At 45.1% G+C, this 18,892-nt stretch overlaps 1 protein-coding gene across 3 annotated transcripts in view; it reads right to left on the reverse strand.

Moving 5' to 3' along the window:
• Positions 1–18,892, reverse strand: part of Slc37a3 (solute carrier family 37, member 3) — a 65,269-nt gene that overhangs the window by 28,807 nt on the left and 17,570 nt on the right. For all 3 annotated transcript variants that reach the window (XM_013021632.1, XM_013021631.1, XM_013021633.1), the window contains exons 4-9: positions 17,911–18,003; positions 16,649–16,732; positions 13,570–13,715; positions 9,985–10,081; positions 5,859–5,943; positions 3,690–3,865 (exon numbers count right to left, since the gene is read on the reverse strand). In XM_013021632.1, the coding sequence (XP_012877086.1) occupies positions 3,690–3,865; positions 5,859–5,943; positions 9,985–10,081; positions 13,570–13,715; positions 16,649–16,732; positions 17,911–18,003 (681 nt within the window). The remainder of the gene's footprint in view (positions 1–3,689; positions 3,866–5,858; positions 5,944–9,984; positions 10,082–13,569; positions 13,716–16,648; positions 16,733–17,910; positions 18,004–18,892) is intronic.

An 18,892-nucleotide genomic window follows, 5' to 3' on the forward strand; every position in this document is an offset into this window, starting at 1 on the left:
ATTCCAGAAATTATGTAATCACTTAATCACAATTAAAAAAAAAAAGAACCTTGGGGAAGGTAGGGAGGGAAGGGATGGTAGGGAGAAAACAATGGAGGGGGTAACAATGTTCAAGAGGAAGTGCACTCATTACCTCACTCATGTAACTGTAACACTCTGTATAGTATCTTTACAATAAAAAAACAAAAATCAAATACAAAGAAAAAAAAGAGAGCTGCAAGTGGATCAGTGGCTCAAGTGATAGAGTATAAAATAAAATCTAAGGGCTGGGAAGGTGGTTCAGTGGTAGAGCACTTGTGCATGCATGAGGCCCTGAGTTCGACTCCTCAGCATCACATAAGTAAAAAAAAAAAAAAAAGCCGGAAGTGGCACTGTGGCTCAAGTGGTAGAGCGCTAGCCTTGAGCTGAAGAGCTGAGGGACAGTGCCCAGGCCCAGAGTTCAGGCCCCATGACTGGACCCAAAAAAAAATAAATAAAATAAAATAAAATCTAAGAGACAGCACCCATTCCCTGAGTTTCAGCCTCAGTACAGGCACTAGGGGAAAAAAAAGTTTAAAAAACAAGCATCCATATGAGACCTTTCAGATCAGAGCTGCCCACACTCGGCATTCCCCAGTCCGCAGCAGAGCAGAGCATGTCCGGCAGATCAGAACAAAGGAACACGGTCGTCATTGGCCTCTCAGCTCTTTCGAAGGAAGCTGGTTACAGCTGCTCAGAATGGTGGCCGAGCTGGGACACTTACGTGCAACACAGTACTCTTACCAGGAAATCCTGACATTTAGCATCAAAGGACAGACAGGGGGAGAGGCAGAGGGGCTGACTTCAAAGGCTGTCTGCCTAGCATATTCCTGCCGCAGAGCTGGCGGCTATCCCCTGCAGACACGTGTTTTAAATGTGTGCCCCTGGCAGGACAGCAGCCACCCCCTAGAGAGCCAAACCCCAATCACCAGAGCCGGCTGTCCACCAGCCTGCCAGAGACAAAGGAGGAAGCCAAGGAGGTTTCCTTTATGTCCCTGCCCCTGCCTGAGAACAATGACCTGGGAAGCACAAAAGACTCACTAGAACAGTTCTGCCTTTACTCACCACAAATTTAAGTTCTGTCTCAACAGACTATTGGTAGCAGAGAATCTGAATAACTGGTTGGAAAGTAATACCTCAGCAGAAGAACAGATCTAAAGAAACCTGAATTTCTAAGGGTTAGAGGAAAGTAGGAAATAACACTGTGTTTTAACATACACTGAACTACCCATTTGAAGTGTTAGTTTTTATAGTTGGAGGGCACAAGCAGAAGCAAAGTGATCAATATGAAATAAGATGGCACAGACTTGCTGGATGTCAGGGGCTCACCCCTGTAAGCCCAGCTACTCAGGAGGCTAAGATCTGAGGCTGAGGTTCAAAGTCAGCCAGGGCAGTTAAGTCTAGGGCACTTTTATCTCTAATTAACTACCAAAAACCCAGAAGTGGAGGTGTGGTTCGAGTGGTAGACCACCAACCTTGAGCAAAAAAGGTAATAGACAGGGCGGGGAATGTGACAGTGGTAGAGTACTTGCTAAGCATGCATGAAGCTCTGGGTTCAATTCTTCAGTACCACATAAACAGAAAAGCCAGAAGTGACATGTGGCAAAAGTGGTAGAGTGCTAGCCTTGAGCAAAAGAAAGCTCAGGGGCAGTGCCTAGGCCCTGAATTCAAGCCCCATGACTAGCACACACACACACACACACACACACACACACACATTAGACAACCAGGTGTCAGTGGCTTTATACCTATAATCCTAGTTATTTAAGAGGCTACGGTCTGATGATTGTGGTTCAAAGCCAGCTTGAGCAGAAAAGTCTGTGAGACTCTCATCTCTAACTAACTACCAAAAAGCCAAAAGTAAAGCTGTGGTTCAAATGTTAGGGAGCTAACCTTGAGTTCAGAATCAGTGGCTAGGCCCAGAGTTTAAGTTCCAGAACTGCCATAAAACAAAAAAAACAAACAAACAAAAAAGCTAAGGGACAGAACCCAGGCCAAATTGAAGCCCCAGTACCAGCACCAAAAAATAAAGATGAGCTGGGTGCAGGGGGCTCACACCTGAAATCCTAGCAACTCAGGAGGCTGAGATCTGAGGATCAAGGTTCAAAGCCAGCCCAGGCAGGAAAATCCATGGAATTTTTTTTTTTTTTTTTGTAATGTGGCTTGAACTCTGGGCCTGAGCACTGTCCCTTAGCTCTTCAGCTCAAGGTAAGTACTCTACCACTTGAGTTATAGCACCACTTCGGTTTTCTGGTGGTTTATTGGAGATAAGAGTTTCTCGGACTTTCCTGCTTGAGCAAGCTCTGAACTACAATCCTCAGATCTCAGCCTCCTGAGTAACTAGGATTACAGACATGAGCCACTGCCCAGCATGAGACTCTTTTCTCCAATAAACTACTCAGGAAAAGCTGGGAGTGACACTGTGGCTCAAATAGTAGAGCTTGGCCACAAAGAGGCTTAGGGACAGAGTCCAGGCCCAGAGTTCAAGCCCCACATATTTTTTTTGCCAGTCCTGGGGTTTGAACTGGGCACTATCCCTGGCCTCTTTGTGCTCAAGGCTAGTGCTCTGGGGTGGGGAAAGGTGGCTCAGTGGTAAAGTGCTTGCCTCATGTGCATGAGGCCCTGGGTTCCACTCAGCACCATATAAGCAGAAAAAGCCTGAAGTGGTGCTGTGGCTCAAGTGGTAGAGCACTAACCTTGAGCTGAAGAGCTGAGAGACAGCGCCCAGCCCAGAGTTCAGGCCCTACAACCGACTAAAAAAAAAGCCCCCAAATAGCATTTACCTGGGCATCGGTGGCTCACACTTGTCATTCTAGCTACTCAGGAGGCTGAGATCTGAGGATCACGGTTCAAAGCCAACCCCGCTCAGGAAAGCCAGTGAGACTCTTATCTCCAATAAAAACCACTAGAAAACCAGAAATGGCACTGTGGCTCAAGCAGTAGAGCGCTCACCTTGAGCTAAAGAGCTCAGGGACGGAGCCCAAGCCCAGAGTTCAAGCCCCACAACCGACCAAAAAAAAAAAAAAAAAAGGCTAGCGTTCTACTTTTTGAGCCACAGTGCCACTCCCAGCTTTTTCTGAGTAGTTTATTGGAGATTAGAGTCTCAAGGACTTTCCTGCCTAGAATGACTTTGAACCATGATCCTTAGATCTCAGCCTCCTGAGTCACTAGGATTATGGGCATGAACCACTGGCACCTGGCTGGGAGACTCTTACCTCCAATAAGCCACTCAGAAAACTGGAAGTGGCACTGTGGCTCAAGTGGTAGAGTGCTAGCCTTGTGCTGAAGAGCTGAGGGACAGCGCCCAGGCGCAGAGTTCAAGTCCCATGACCCACAAAAAACAAGTCAGTTTTGCTTTGTTGGCTGTCTGCTGGATCAGGCTGGGTCAGTACACCAGGGCTCCTGGGTCAAGCTTGACCACACCCATCTGTCCCACAGTGCCTTGGCTCTCTCTCATGCTGTAGACAGTACAGCTCCCCTAAATGTGAAACCATTTACTCTCTGTCGCTTTGGCAAAAGGGGCTGTTGATCTGAACCAGCTATGAGGTAAGCTGAGGGACTCCACAGAGCATTCTTCGGCTAGGTCCCAAAAATTAAAGCAGCTCTACCTCAGGCACAGTATTCCCAGGAACCAGGATCCCTCCCTGGTGGGGAAGACTGCCAGTCCTTACCGGTATGACTCCAGGAAGGCAGCAAGCCTGGTGAAAGCCTATTGCCTTCACTTGGGTAACAGGGTTGTCCTCCTGGACTGAGTAATTTGGCTCATATTCATCTTCATTCTCAGCATCATTGATTAGTGGCCTGTGTGAATCTTCGAAGTTTCCTTCTGCCTCCAGACCCGTGAGACCTAAAACAACAGTAACAGCTACCAGTTATGGAGTATCCACTGTGTGCCCGCCTTTACATAGTGCCTATTGTGTGCCGCCATCTACAGAGTGCCAGTGGGCAATCTGTGTGACTGCATTGTGCTATGGGCTTTGCAGGTATCACAGATTATGAAATCAATATTATTTCTATGGCTATTTTGCAGAAAAAGCAACTGAAGTTCAGAAACCAATGTCAACTAAGGCCAATGAAGGTCACATGGCCTGCTTATTTCCACTCCAAGGACGGGGCTTCTGTGGCTTCATCTGTACATATTCTGTATTTAATCATAAGTATATCAAACTGAATCACTTTGAGGAAGGAAAAGAAATCAGTCTCAAGATGTGAGATTAAAAATACAGCCATGCTTGAAGTCGTTTATTTACATGTATGAAAACAGAACAATGATAGCCGCAGAAGCTGTCTTAAGAAAGAGTAACAGAGGAAGTGAGTTTGATGGGGATACATTGCGCATCACAATGTCACAATTACATTTCTCTTATACAATTAATGTAATTTTGTTGGGGGTGGGTGGTCGTGGGGCTTAAACCCTGGGCCTAGGCACTGTCCCTCAGCTCTTCAGCTCAAGGCAAATATTCTACCACTTGAGCCACAGAGCCACTTCCTGTTTTCTGGTGGTCACTTGGAGATAAGAGTCTCACAGACTTCCTGCCCCGGCTGGCTTTGAATCGTGATCCTCAGAGATCATCCTCCTGAGTAGTTAGGCTTACAGGCATGAGCCACCAGTCCTGGCTATTTTAAGTAACTTCAAAAATACATTCAAAAACCAGGTGCAGGTGGCTCACACCTATAATCCTAGCTACTCAGGAGGCTGAGATCTGAGGATCACAGTTCAAAGCCAGCCCAGGCAGGAAAGTAATCTGTGAGACACTGATCTCCAATTAACCACCAGAAAACTGGAAGTAGTACTGTGGCTCAAGTGGTAGAGCCTTGAGCTGAAGAGCTCAGGAAGAGTACCAAGGCCCAGAGTTCAAGCCCAGGACTGACCAAAACAAAAACAAAAAAACATTCATGCTAATTGTTAGTCAGTGTCCCAACTATAAAAATCATTCGTAAGCCATGAGCTCTTAACTACTCAGAAGGCTGAGGTCTGAGAATTACTGTTCAGAACCAGCTTGGGCAAACAGATCTGAGGTATTGTCTCCAAATATCCAGCAAACAGCTGTAGTCCTAACTATTCAGAAGGCTGTAGTCTGGGGATCAAAGTTCAAAGCTAGCCCTGGCAGGAAAGTGTGAGATTCTTATCTCCAATAAACCACCAAAAACCAGAAGTGGAGCTGCAGCTCAAATGGGCAAGTGCTAGCCTTGAGCAAAAAAAAGCTTAAGGACAGTGTCTAGACCCTGTGTTCAAGACCCAGGACCAGCAGACACACACACAAAAGCTAGAAATGGACGCATGGCTCAAGAGGTGGCGTGCCAGCCAGGAAAGTAAAAAAATTGAGAGCAGGAGATCCTGAATTCAAGTCAAGCCCCAGTCTTGCACATACACAAGAACAAAGTGTTTTCAAATGCTTGGTTTTTGCTTGAACTGCAAAACTGGCTTCCCTCAACACTGCAACGGTCCCAGGCTTAGCTCCAAGGCAACAAGGCTCCTTTAATTCACTTAAAGTGGCACAGAAATTTTCCTAAGAGCCAGGTGGCTCACGCCTGTCATCCTAACTACTCAGGAGACTGAGATCTGAGCATTACAGTTCAAAGCCATCCTGGGCAGGAAATTCCATGAGACTCTATCTCCAACTAACTACCAAAAAACCGGAAGTGGAGCTGTGGCTCAAAGTGGTAAAGTACTAGCCTTGAGTGAGAGCTCAGGGACAGTGCCCAGACCCTGAGTTTAAGCCCCACGACCAACCAAACCATTTTTTTTTCCTAAGAGGGATCCCATTTCCTGGCCCTTTCCTCCATTTCTCTTGGGCCCAAGCAGTTAGACACTTCGAATGGAAGAGACAGCTTCTCACCAATTTCCTCTGGTGACACTAGGAGTCCAAAGAAGATGGCGATCCCACCAGCGAACTGCACAGACGCGGTCACCAGAAAGGCGTACTGGAGGGGAGAGGGAGGTGGCTCTTAAACACGTAGTCAGCACAGCACATTCAGCACAGGGCGAGGGGCAACAGAGAGGACGGAGAGGGACACTGGGGAGAACTCGGGAAGGCAGGCATCCATGCCAAGCACTATGTCAGCTGCTTCACTGTGACTTTCCTTTTCATGTTCTGGCCTGTGAGGCTCAGAGAAGGTCATCAGGATGCCCTGATACCAAGTGACACTGTCCCAAATCTCATGCTGCCCACCACCAGCCTCAAAGACAGGCTCTACCCTCAGAAATGCTATATCCCTCTAGAATGAAACCATACCCCACATACGAGCCCATGAGAAGGCCTAGACCCATTTAGAAACACAGCAATTCAGGAGGAGGAAAGAGGCCAAGCATTGGTGGCTTACACCTGTAAACCTAGATAATAGGAAGGGTGAGATCTGAGGATCATGGTTCAAAGTTAGCCTGGGCAGATAAATTCTAGAGACTGTTACCTCCAATTAACCAGCAAAAAAGCTAAAAGTGCAGGCGCTGGTGGCTCATGCCTGTCATCCTAGCTACTCAGGAGGTTGAGATCTGAGGATTAAGGTTCAAAGCCAGCCCAGGCAGGAAAGTCCGTGAGACTCTTATCTCCAATAAACCACCAGAAAACTGGAAGTGGTGCTGTAGCTCAAGTGATAGAGTGCTCGCCTTGAGCTGAAGAGCTGAGGGACAGAGTTCAAGCCCCATGACCAACAAAAAAACTAAAAGTAAGCCATGCACTGGTGACTCACACCTGTAATTCTAACTACACAAGAGGCTGAGATCTGAGGATCACAGGAAAGTCATCAAGACTCTTCTCTCCAATTAATCACCCAAAAGTCAGAAGTGGAGCTGTGTCTCAAGTGGTAGAGAAAAAAAAAAAAAAAAAAACTTAGGGATAGTGTCCAGGCCCTGATACACATACACACACACACACACACACACACACACATACACACACACACACACACACACACACACACGTGCATACAAGGAAGAAATAGCTAAAAGGAAGTGAAGTTGAGAGAACAGAAAATCACAGCAACTTCCCATGTTGGCAGAGACAAGGCAGCAAAGGTGGGTGGGAATGGGCAGGAAGGCCTGTGCATGGCTAGAGGAGAGATCCTCCGCTGGGGACAACTAGAGAAGAAACTGACATGGGAAGTTGGCATGAAGACCAAAGACCCGCCATGGCCAGGCTTCGAGTCTTACTTGTAGTTTACAGGCAACAGGGCCCAAGGGGCACAGGCAGGCCATTTTGAAACCAGTGAATGACAAAACAAACGCAGAAGTCAAAGCTGGAGGCAGCACTAGAGTGAAGTGAGATTTATATCTGAACCAGTTAGTACTATCCAGCTAGGCTAGTGAGCAATCTACAGTACAGAGGACTGATAAAACATCATCAAACTCTTGAGGAGCTGTTTGAAATTGCATCTGCTTTCCAGATGAGCAATTTACTTTTAATTATTCAGATTTCTGAGCAGGCAGTGATTCAAGAACAAAGCCTAGAATAGTCTAGAATGAAAACTCTCCCTCCCACCCCTTCCCAGCCCACACAATTCTCCCAATTGCCACAACATACAAGCACCACTGACGTTTAATTTCTACTGTCCAGTTTGGTTAAGAAACCGCCAGGCATAGTAACTTATTACTTGTAATCTTGGTTACACGAGAAGCAGAGACTGGGAAAATCATGGTTTGAGTCCTCAGCTAACCAATAACCTGACAGCACATGGCTGTCATCCCAGCTATGTGGGACGTGTAAAAGAGGATGACAGTCCAGGCCTGTTGGGCATCAATGTGAGGCCCTATCAGAAAAACACTAACGCAAAAATGGCTAGGGCAAGACTCTTGTAGTAGAGCACCTGCCTTGCAAGAACAAGACTTGTGAGTTCAAATTTGAATAAAGCCCCCCCAAAAGAAAGATATCAACTCATATAAATGTATAGTCATCCATATAATTCAATGCACACTGCTCTGCACACTTGCTGTGTCTGAGCTCTCCCCAATGTGCGGTCTCTACCCTACACAGAGCTCTTAATTCTACCTCACAGCTACACAGCAGCCTACCAAATGAGTTGTTTTTCTTTTTTTGTGCAAGGACTGGGGTTTGAATTCAGGGCCTAGGCCACTGAATTCAAGGCTAGCCACAACTCCACTTTCAGCTTTCTGCTGGTAATCAGAGTTAAAAGTCTCACAGATCTTGTTCAGACTAGCTTCCAACCATGATCCTCAGATTTCAGCCTCCTGAGCAGCTGGGATGACAGGCATGATTCTGTTTTCAATCTTTGGCTGTTACAATGTTGCAATGTCCTTGTACAACTATCATTTTGTACTGCTAAGTAAGCACCTACACCTGGTTAACTCCTGCCCATAGAATGTTTGGTTGTAGCAGGTGTAACTTGGACAAATATTGCCAATGGACCCTAGATGGATTATGTAGTCTACTAGGAGGAATGCCTATTGTTCTCCAACTAATGAAGGCAACAGATTAGCAACATTTTAGATGTAACCAATCTAACAAGTATACAATGTAGATTTTTCTTTGTTTCTTTTTAGGTTACAGCTGCAATCTGATTTTTCTACAGACAAATACCTGAGCTTCACCAAGCCCGAAATGCTCACCTCTTCTGGCCAGTGCTATAGACACACAGAAAAGGTTTTGAACATTACTTGGGTGAGCCAGGTGCTGGTGGCTCATGCCTGTAATCCTAGCTACTCAGGAGGCTGAGATCTGAGGATCACGGTTCAAAGCCAGCCAGGGCAGGGAAGTCCATGAGCTGAAGAACGCAGGGGCAGCACCCAAGCCCATAGTTCAAGCCCCACAGCCAACAACAACAACAACAACAAAAATACACTATGACTGAAGGTGACTATCTTCTCATGTTCAAATCATTTTAGTTTCCTTCCCATGACTAATGTGTTCAGATGTTCTGTCTTGGTCAATGGTGGTTTCCTCACAAATTTCTTGGTGTTCTTTACATTGCAGGGAGATCATTTATTAGTCATGAGTTGCAAATGCTTTTTTAAAAAATTTTTATTGTAGTCTGGGTGCCAGTGGCTCACACCTGTAATCCTAGCTACTCAGGAGGCTGAGATCTGAGGATCACAGTTCAAAGCCAGCCCGGACATGAAAAGTCCATGAGACTCTCTTATCTCCAATGTTAACCACCAGAAAACTCGAAGTGGCTCTGTGGCTCAAGTGTAGAGTGCTAGCCTTGAGCTGAAGAGTTCAAGCCCCATGACTGACAAAAAAAAAAAAAGTTATTATAAAGATGATGTACAGAAGGTTGCAAACACTTTTTCTCAGTTGGTTGTAGGTCTTTGTACTCTTGTTAGTAGTAGGGTTTTTTTGTTATGCTTCATTTTTATGTGTTTGAAATTAGAGAAGTTTTTCTATTCTTAATGTAAGTATTAAGCCTGGTCCTACACAAACATAGCACTATGTCTTTTTTTTTTCTTTTTGCAGAGGTGAGGCCCAAACTCAGGGCTTGCACTTGCCAGGCAAGTACTCTTCCACAGAACTAAATCCCCAACCCATCAATGTTGTTTTTAAATTACTTCATCCTTTTTTTTTTTTTTTGGCAGTACTGGCTTTGAACTCAGGGCTTCACATTTGCTTCATCTGCTAGCTCAGCTAGCACTCTACCATTTGAGCCATACCTCCAGTATAGAATTACTTCATCGTGTTGGGCACTGGTGGCTCATGCCTGTAATCCTAGCTACTCAGGAAGCTGAGATCGGAGAATCATGGTTCAAAGCTAGCCTGGGCAGGAATGTCCATGAGACCCTTACCTCCAAAAAACTACTAAGAAAAAGGCAGAGATGATGCTGTGGCTCAAGGGGTAGTATACTAGCCTTGAGCAAAATAAGCTCAGGGACAGCACCCAGGCCCCCAGTTCAAGCCCCAAGACCAGAAAAAAAAAAATCATACACACTACACAACACACACACACACACACACACACACACATATACACATACACACACACATATACACACACACAAAGTTGGAGAGAAATACCCACCTCATATCCATACTGCAGAACAGACGATGCTAGGCATGCTCCCAAAATATTGCCCACTGAGGCACAGGCACTCCAGAGACCAAAAACGACACCCCGGCTAAAGACAGCAGTGGGAGACAGAGGATGACATCATCAAAAGGAATTGTATGTGCAATCCAAAACAGTAAAAATCCACATGACAAAGAATAAAACAAATCAATTCAAAGCTTTGAAAAACACTAAAACGCTCTCAGGTGTCTTCTGAGATTGTGTGATATGAAAGTTCAGTTTAGGGGGCTGGGAAGGTGGCTCAGTGGTAGAGTGCTTGCCTTGCATGCACGAGGCCCTGGGTTCAATTCCTCAACACCACATATGCAGAAAAAGCCAGAAGTGGTGCTATGGCTCCAGTGGTAGAGCACTAGCCTTGAGCTGAAGAGCTGAGGGACAGTGCCCAGGCCCAGAGTTTAGGCCCCATGACCAGCAAAAAAAAAAAAAGAAAGTTCAATTTAGGGGTGTGGGTAAGCTGAGTGGAAGAGAGCTCTCCTTGCTAGCCCAAGGCCCTGGCTTCATTCTAGGGCAGGTAGAAGAAAAAGGATTCAAGAAAAGTGCATTTTTTTAAAGTCTGAATTTATATTTTGTTCTATGTGATATATTTACTAATTCACAGGGCTGGGGGGTTGCGGGTTTTGTGGGGGGTTTTTTGTTTGTTTTTTAGCTCTTTCAACATTTTTGTATCTCACTAGGAGGAACTTCAGAAATGAACAGGAAGACTACACATTGGGAAATGTTTGTGTAGAAGGCTGAGGTCTGCCACTTCCAGTTGTGTAATCACACCCACATTGCCAGCCAAGCCCAGCGCTCTCACCTGTGGTGCTCTAGAAAGGACTGGGCCATAATGCACAACTGTGGTGGAAGGCCTAGATGCTGTGCAGGTGGAAGCCACTGTCCCCCATTAGAATTCGTTTAAAAGCCAAGAGCAGCAATATAACTCAAAGTATGGGCTTGGGCTGTTTAGGGGCAGTGGCCTCCCTCGGTGATCACTTTAGTTTAAGAGTCTCTCAGTATGTCTCTAGTTCTAGAATGCCCCAATATCATACAAATAATAAAATCCATAAAGAGAGTCACACAGAGCTGGGTGTCAGTGGCTCAGGCCTATAATCCTAACTACTCAGAAGGCTGAGATCTGAGGACTGTGGTTCGAAGTCAGCCCAGGTAGACAAATCAGAGATTTTTTATCTCGAACTACCAAAAAGCTGAAAGTAGAACTGTGGCTCAAGTCACAGAGCATCAGTCCTCCTGAGCAAAAAAGTTAAGGAACAGTACCCAGGCCCTGAGTTCAAGCCCCAGTACTGGCACAAAAACAAAGTAATAAATAAAATACTACAGCCATGGCCTGGTTGCATAATTCAAGTACACTTGTCTAGCAAGTAGGAGGTCTGAATTACTATCCATATATATATATATATATACATATATATATATAATATTCACATAATATTCACATACATATAGCACATATGTACTATATGAACATACATGTACATGTGTGTGTGTGTACAAATATATGCACATAACAAGTAGGTGTGGGGCCACATGCTGGCAATCACAGCTACTCAGAAGACAAGCTTCAAGCTTGAGGACAATGTAGCAAGACCCTAGCTCAAATAAAACAGTGTTGTTTAAATAAAACAAATAAAAACAGGTCTGGGTATACATGTAGCTCAGTGGTAGAACACTGCCTAGTCTGCCTGAGTGTCTGTGTACAAATTGCCAGTATTACAAAAAGAAAAAAAATGTATTTCCATAGGAAACTGAAGTATCCTAGGGGAATGTTTTACAACGCATTTCTGTTAATCCAGGGACGCCAGCGTGGGAAGGAAGCAGAAATCACTAGCAGACTGACATATAATCAAAGCGTTCCTAAGTGGTGCTTATTCTAACCACAGCCATTTTATAGGTAAACTTTCACATTGTTACAGATCGTTGAGGATCAAGGTAACCCCCACTGTGGAAGCGGGCAAGCTGGAAAGCTTAGAAACAGCCAGAGCACAGCTCAGCCACAGCAGGGGGTAAGGGCCGTGGCCAGGGAGGGTAAGGGCCGTGGCTGACTCTGGCCACCGTGTAAACGAGCAAATATCCAAAAAGACACGGGACCACTCAGGAGCGATTGTGCATCTGACAACATGGAAATATGGAGCCTGGAAAAATGATAAAATCTCAATTAACAATGTTCCCAAAATGGGAATATCACTGACAATGATAAATCGTAAAGCAAGTCTGGCTGTCCACTTATGTCCCATTATAGGAATTCAGCACCACTTCCTGAAGACCTGGAACAGACGCGTAGCTTCGTCCTGCAGCCTGTGCCAAACACCCAAAGTCAAACATAACCTAACAACTCTGTGAAGATGGGGGGGGGGGGGAATCAATCTAACCTTGCTTTACCTGAATCTTATCAGAGCCACTGCCATGTGTCCTAGAGTAAGTCACAAGGCTAACTTGTGGCTCCGTCTCCTCATGCTTAATTTAAGACTAGACTAGATCAGCAAGTCCCAGTGATCAAGTGCAAGGAGGACAAATCTTACAGAAATACACAGGGGAATAGCAGGTGGGACTGGCATAATCTCTAAAGGAAAAGATGAATTTTAAAAACACAAACTGAGCCAGGCTGTGGTGACTCATGCCTGTAATCTTCTCTACTCAGAAGGCTGAGATCTGAGGACTGAAGTTCAAAGACAGCCTGGCCAGGAAAGTCTGTAAGATTCTTGTTTCTTGTCTGTTGTGGGACTTGAACTCAAGGCCTGGACACTGTCCCTGAGCTTTTTTGCTCAAGGTTAGCACTATACCACTCTGAGTGATGTTGCCATTTCTGCTTTTCTAGTAGTTAATTGGACAAAAGAGTCTCACGGACTTTCCTGCCAAGGCTGGTTTTAACTCTGATCCTCAGATCTCAGCCTCTTCAATAGCTAGAATTATAGGTATGAGCCACCAGTGCCTGACTGTTAAGACTCTTACATTACCAATTAACCACCAAAAAAGCTGGAAGTAGGACTGGGAATGTAGCTTAGTGGTAGAGTGCTTGCCAAGCATGCATGAAGCCATGGGTTCCATTCCTCAATACCACATACACAGAAAAGGCCAGTAGTACTGTGGCTCAAGTGGTAGAATGTTAGCCTTGAGCAAAAGACACTCAGAGACAGTGCCGAGGCCCTGAGTTCAAGCCCCAGGACACGCAAAAAAAAAAAAAAAAAGCTGGAAGTGGAGCTGTGGCTCAAGTGATAGAGTACAAGCCTTGAGAAAAAAAAGAGATGGGTTGGAGGCCTGGCTCAGATGGTAGAGTGCCAGCCAATGAGCAAAAGCTTCAGATACTGAATTTGAGTCCCAGTATCAGGCAAAAAATAAAATAAAATAAAACAACAAGGGACAGCATCTAGGCTCTGAGTTCAAGCCCCGGTATCAACACAAAGAAAAATAAATATCGTTTAACATAATAAGTTAGTTAAAGGAATGATGTGGACCGTGTCTAAAGCATCAAGTTATTTGACAAGGCTGAGCAATCCAACAAAACCCGTCAGGACGGCAATCAAAGAAGAGGAAGTGGCATACCCAGCTTTGCCAAACCAGTTGCCCATCACAGCCACCACACAGGGCCAGCCCGTGGACTGCAGCAGGCCGTTCACAATCCACAGGCAGCAGTAGAACCATTTGTTGTAGAAGTGCAGCCATTCTGTGAGGGTGCCAAACACAAACACCTTCGAAGGAGGGAAAGGAAAAAGGACACATGATGTCTACATGCACACTTCAGAACACAGCACTTCCTGCCAGACTACACAGAGGACACACTCCTAGCACCTGAGTCAGGAAGAGCTGACTATTAAAGCACTTGGGCTCAAAGCTGGCACAAGGAGACAAGCCACCAGGTCATCACCAACCAGAGAAGCAAAGATGCCAAATGACTAAGTCATTGTGTTACCATCCTCCCTATCTGTATCTTCAGTTGTAAGAAATTGCCAGGCTCTAGTGGCTCATGTCAATAATCCTAGCTACTCAGAAGGCTGAGATCTGAGGATCATGGTTTGAAGCTAGTATGATCAGGAAAGTCTAAGAGACTTATCTCCAATTAACCCCAAAAAATCAGGAAGCAGAGCTATGGCTCTAGTGGGTAGAATGAACCTTGAACAAAAGCTCAGTGACAGCACTCAGGCCTTGAGTTCAAGTCCCAGGACAAATACAACAATGACAACAGGGCTGGGAAGTTGGCTCAGTGGTAGAGTGCTTGCCTTGCATGCATGAGGCCCTGGGTTCGATTCCTCAGCACCATATAAGCAGAAAAAAAAGTGTGGCGCTGTGGCTCAAGTGGTAGAGCGCTAGCCTTGAGCTGAAGAGCTGAGGGACAGTGCCCAGGCCCAGAGTTCAGGCCCCACAACCGAACAAAAAAAAAAAAAAAATGACAACAACAACAACAACAAAAAATAGTTGAGAAGTTGAGGTCTCATTTTCTATCTACTTCCATGTGCCCCTTGGACTTGGTGGGGTGGCAGTCTCTAGAGGACCACAAGCACCACATGAATGCACTATGTACATTCACCCAGGACAGAGCCAGGCTGCATGAGTGAACTTGTCTAACTTGTCTTGTGTTCAATCATTTAGTAGCTCTCACTAAGCACCTGCTCTTTTCAGGCATTTTGCTCAAGGGGATGTTTTATTTGCAATCAAAGTCTATTTTTGAAATACTGTCAGGCTGGGTGCCAGTGGTTTATGCCTGTAATCCTGGCTACTCAAGAGGCTGAGATCTGAGGATCGTGGTTCAAAGCCAGCCCAGGCAGGAAAGTCCACAACTCTTATTTCCAATAAACCACCAGAAAACCCAAAGTGGCACTGTGGCTCAAAGTGATAGAGTACTAGCCAAAGAGCTCAGGTACAGTGCCCAGGCCCTGAGTTCAAGCCCCATGACCAAAATAATAATAATAATAATACTGTCAGAAGTCAGGTGCTGGTGGCTCAAACCTGTAATCTTAGCACTCAAAGAAAGCTGATTATGGTTCAAAGCCACCCTGGGCAGGGAAACCTGTGAGCCTCTCATCTCCAATTAACCAGCAAAAAGCCAGATGTGGAGCTGTGGCTCTAATGGTAGAGCACTAGCCTTGAGGGAAAGTTCATGGCCCTGAGTTTAAGCCCCTGTGCCAGCATAAAACAAATCCCAAAGGGTAAGCATACAGATTTAAAAATAGTATTAAATGCACATAGGTGAGTAGATTGGGAACAAAGTGTTTCAGACCCTAAGATTTCAAGGGAAAAATGTTTTTTCTCATTCATCTGGTAGATACTGAATAAAACACAATACATTAGGGTACCAACTAAACTGCGGCTTGAATCCATCAACAAAAATTTCCATGATTTGCTTTTAAGCAATAAGGATGAATCTAATATGGGAAATGTCTTTCACAATATCTAATGTGCTTGATGCTGTTCCAATGCTCCACCTTCAGACACCCACAACCCCCAGCAACCCCAGGAGCAGGAATATGCATGACACGCTTTCAATAAAGGAGGCTGGAACACAGGGAATCACCAGGCAGGGAACTGCAGAAGATGGACAGAAATGCAGGCCGGCTCCATTGAGGGAATCTGTGATCTTAACCACTAGGCAACCCAGTCCTTAGGGAAAGCAAGACTGACACAGAACTAACAAGGCTGGACAGCAGATGACTGCAAAAGCTTCAGAGAAACACAAACATGAGCTCAGAAGAGGTGACACGTGATTACTTCTGGGAGTGAGGTGGGGAAAGTCAGGCCTTGGAAAGAGTTATGTGGCCAAGACTTGAAGAAGATCCTGAGTTAGACTATGGGGAGGTGAAAGGAACCATTCAAGGTAGAAAGGACAGGAACAAGAACAGTAAGGGCAAAAGGAGTGAAAGGCAGAAAGTAGCAAAAGCAAAGCGGGTGAAGCAAATAAAATTGGACAGGTAAGTAGGGCTGAGTTCCAAACACTACTCTTTATTTAGTCAAGGCCCTGATTAGATTCTTCCTGACAGCTGTGGCTTGCATCTGTAATCTCTGCTACTCAGAAGGCAGAGATCCAGAGGATGGTGGGTTGAGATCATACCAGGCAAAAAAAAAAAAAAAAAAACCAGCAAGAATCCATCTCCACATACAAACTGAGCATGTGGTCCAACCCCAAGACCCTATCACAAAAAATAACTAAGGCAAGCTGGGTGCTAGTGGCTCGGACCTGTAATCCTAGCTACCTAGGAGGCTGAGATCGAAGGATCCTGGTTTGAAGCCAGCTAGGACAGGAAAGTCCATGAGACTCTTATCTCCAATTAACCATCAAAAAGCCAGGAGTGGTTCAAGTGATAAAGCACCAGCCTTTAATGAAAAAGCTAGGAGCTCAAGTCCCAGTACCAGAACAAACAGACACATATACAAAAAGCCCTAAGAGGCTTGGAGGTATGGCTCAAGTGGTATAATATCATTGAAAAAAAACTTATGAACAAACTAAAACTATCTTACAAATAAAATATAAATGAATGAAAAGCATCGAGGTATTAGGACACTGAAGAGAGAAACCTCCTCACTCTTCTATAGAAGGATTGATACCATTATTCTACTCTACATGGTAAGGCACACACTTTCTGACAAAAAGAGTAAGGATTATTACGATTATGAAATCTTTCCAACTTACCACTAATGCAGACAAGCACATGCCAAAAGATAGAACCCATCGTAAATTCAGCCGATCCCCAATGATGCCACTGATGAAGAGGCCCTAAAAATAAAGCATTTCATTTTACAGCTCTACATAGCAACATCGTCTAAAGAGGTAACATGCACTGTAAAGTAAACAAGGCAAAGGGAACACTGAGGAGACTGACACCTAACCGCCCCACATCCTAGTAGACTCCTGTGTGGGCTCTACATGCTACCTGCAAACCTTTATGACACAACACTGCACTTCAGGCAATCCTGGTTTTACTTGATTCCCTAACTGAAAATAAATGAGCACCCAAATATATCTCATCTAATGAATTTCTAAGCTTTGCTGAGGAATACCTTAGCCATGTGCAGCTCAGTTAAGAAGCATTCCCATAAGTTCTGCAGCCTCGTGAGACATGGGGCAGATGCTACACAGTGCACTCACTGCCTGCTAATCTGTCCCTGGTTTTCATGACATCCTGAGGCAGGAGAAAGAGTAGGAAGGGATGATGGCAGGCAGCTGAAGATAAGCACCAGTGTTTACCATCCGCTTTCCTCCCACTGCATTACAGGAATAGAAAGGCTGCGATCAGAGTGGAAGGGAAACTGAAGAGCCTCAGGGCAACCCTTATCAGGCTGTGCCCATAAAAACATGAAACAAAGCTGGAAGCTGGTGGCTGCAATCTAAGGATCAAAGTTCAAAGCCAGCCCTGCCAGGAAAGTCTGTGAGACTCTTATCTCCAATAGACTGCCAAAAAAGCAGGAAGTACAGCTATGGTGTGAGTGGTAGAATGCTAACCTTGAGCAAAAGAAACTCAGGAACAGTGCCCTGAGTTCAAACCCCAGGACAGGCACAAAAATAAAAATAAATGTCTTTACCTCCAGCCTAAATTTATATAGAACTAATTGTCTATCACGATGATTAGAGAAAACATGGATACTGCTTTCTCATATATTGTCAGGTTTTTGTTTCTTCAAAGAGAAGCACACAAGCTCAAAGTAAACTCAAATATTCAACAGTTCAATGTTCAGGTCTCTGCTGTATATACTAAAGGAGAGGAAGAAAATCTCCCAATCCACAGGAAGCAACCCGCACCCAAGTTACAGAAGGAAGCAGCTCAATGTGCATTACCAGGCTGACGGTTGTTTGAGGAGACAGCACACAGTACATGCCTAACAGATGGGAAGCCCTAGGTTTGATCCTCAGCATTGCAAAAACAGACTACCATACTATAATATTCTAGAACTTACCACGGCATAAGAAAAGAGGAAAATAGTATCCAGCGTTCCGAGGAAAAGAGTGGCTTCCTCTGTATTGGGAAACAAATGGTTGGTGCTCCAAATCTGCAGGAACACAAGAACATGTCACTCCTGCTGGGATCTGTCCTGGCTTCGCTGTTCTAAGTGCCTATTAACCACCTACATCTATCCCAGCTCCCCAGAACAAACACCAGCACTGGTAAAATCAACAAGTCAGTAATATGGTAAGTTACCCAACAGCAGTGTACCCAAGGTCTGAGGTTTTGTGTACAAAAATTCTAGTCTTCCAAGAGACCAGAGTGGTCAGTCTAGCTTTCTAGGCAGGCTCTCTACCACTTGAGCTATGCCCTCAACTCTTTTTGCCTTAGTTAGTTGGGGAAAAGATCTCATGTTTATGTCTGGGAAAGTTTAGAGTGATCCTAATTCAATTACTGAAATAACTGTATATACAGCAGAGACCACCTGAACATTAAACTGTGTAGCTCGGGGGGGGGGGGGGAGCAAAAACTGGACTTTAAAAAATGCAAAGCTTGGGCTGGGAAGGTGGCTCAGTGGTAGAGTGCTTGCCCCTCAAGCATGAGGCCCTGGGTTCAATTCCTCAACACCACATAAACAGAAAAAGCCAGAAGTGGCACTGTGGCTCAAGTGGTAGAGTGCTGGCCTTGAGCTGAAGAGCTCAGGGACAGCTCCCAGACCCAGAGTTCAAGCCTCCTGACAAAAAAAAAAATAAAGTTAGATGCCAGTGGCTCACACCTGTAATCCTAGATACTAAGGGGGCTGAGATTGTGGTTTGAAACCAGCCCAGGCAGGAAAGTCTGTGAGACTCTTATCTCCAACTAAACACAGAAAAGGCCAGAATGATGCTGTGGCTCAGGCAGTAGAGTGAGTGCTAGCTAGCCTTGAGCAAAAAAGGAGCTCAGGGGCAGTGCCCAAGCCCACAGTTCCAGTTCTAGGACTGGCAAAAAAAAAAAAA

The sequence above is a fragment of the Dipodomys ordii genome, unplaced genomic scaffold, assembly GCF_000151885.1.
Source record: "Dipodomys ordii isolate 6190 unplaced genomic scaffold, Dord_2.0 Scaffold56, whole genome shotgun sequence".
Taxonomy (NCBI): domain Eukaryota; kingdom Metazoa; phylum Chordata; class Mammalia; order Rodentia; family Heteromyidae; genus Dipodomys; species Dipodomys ordii.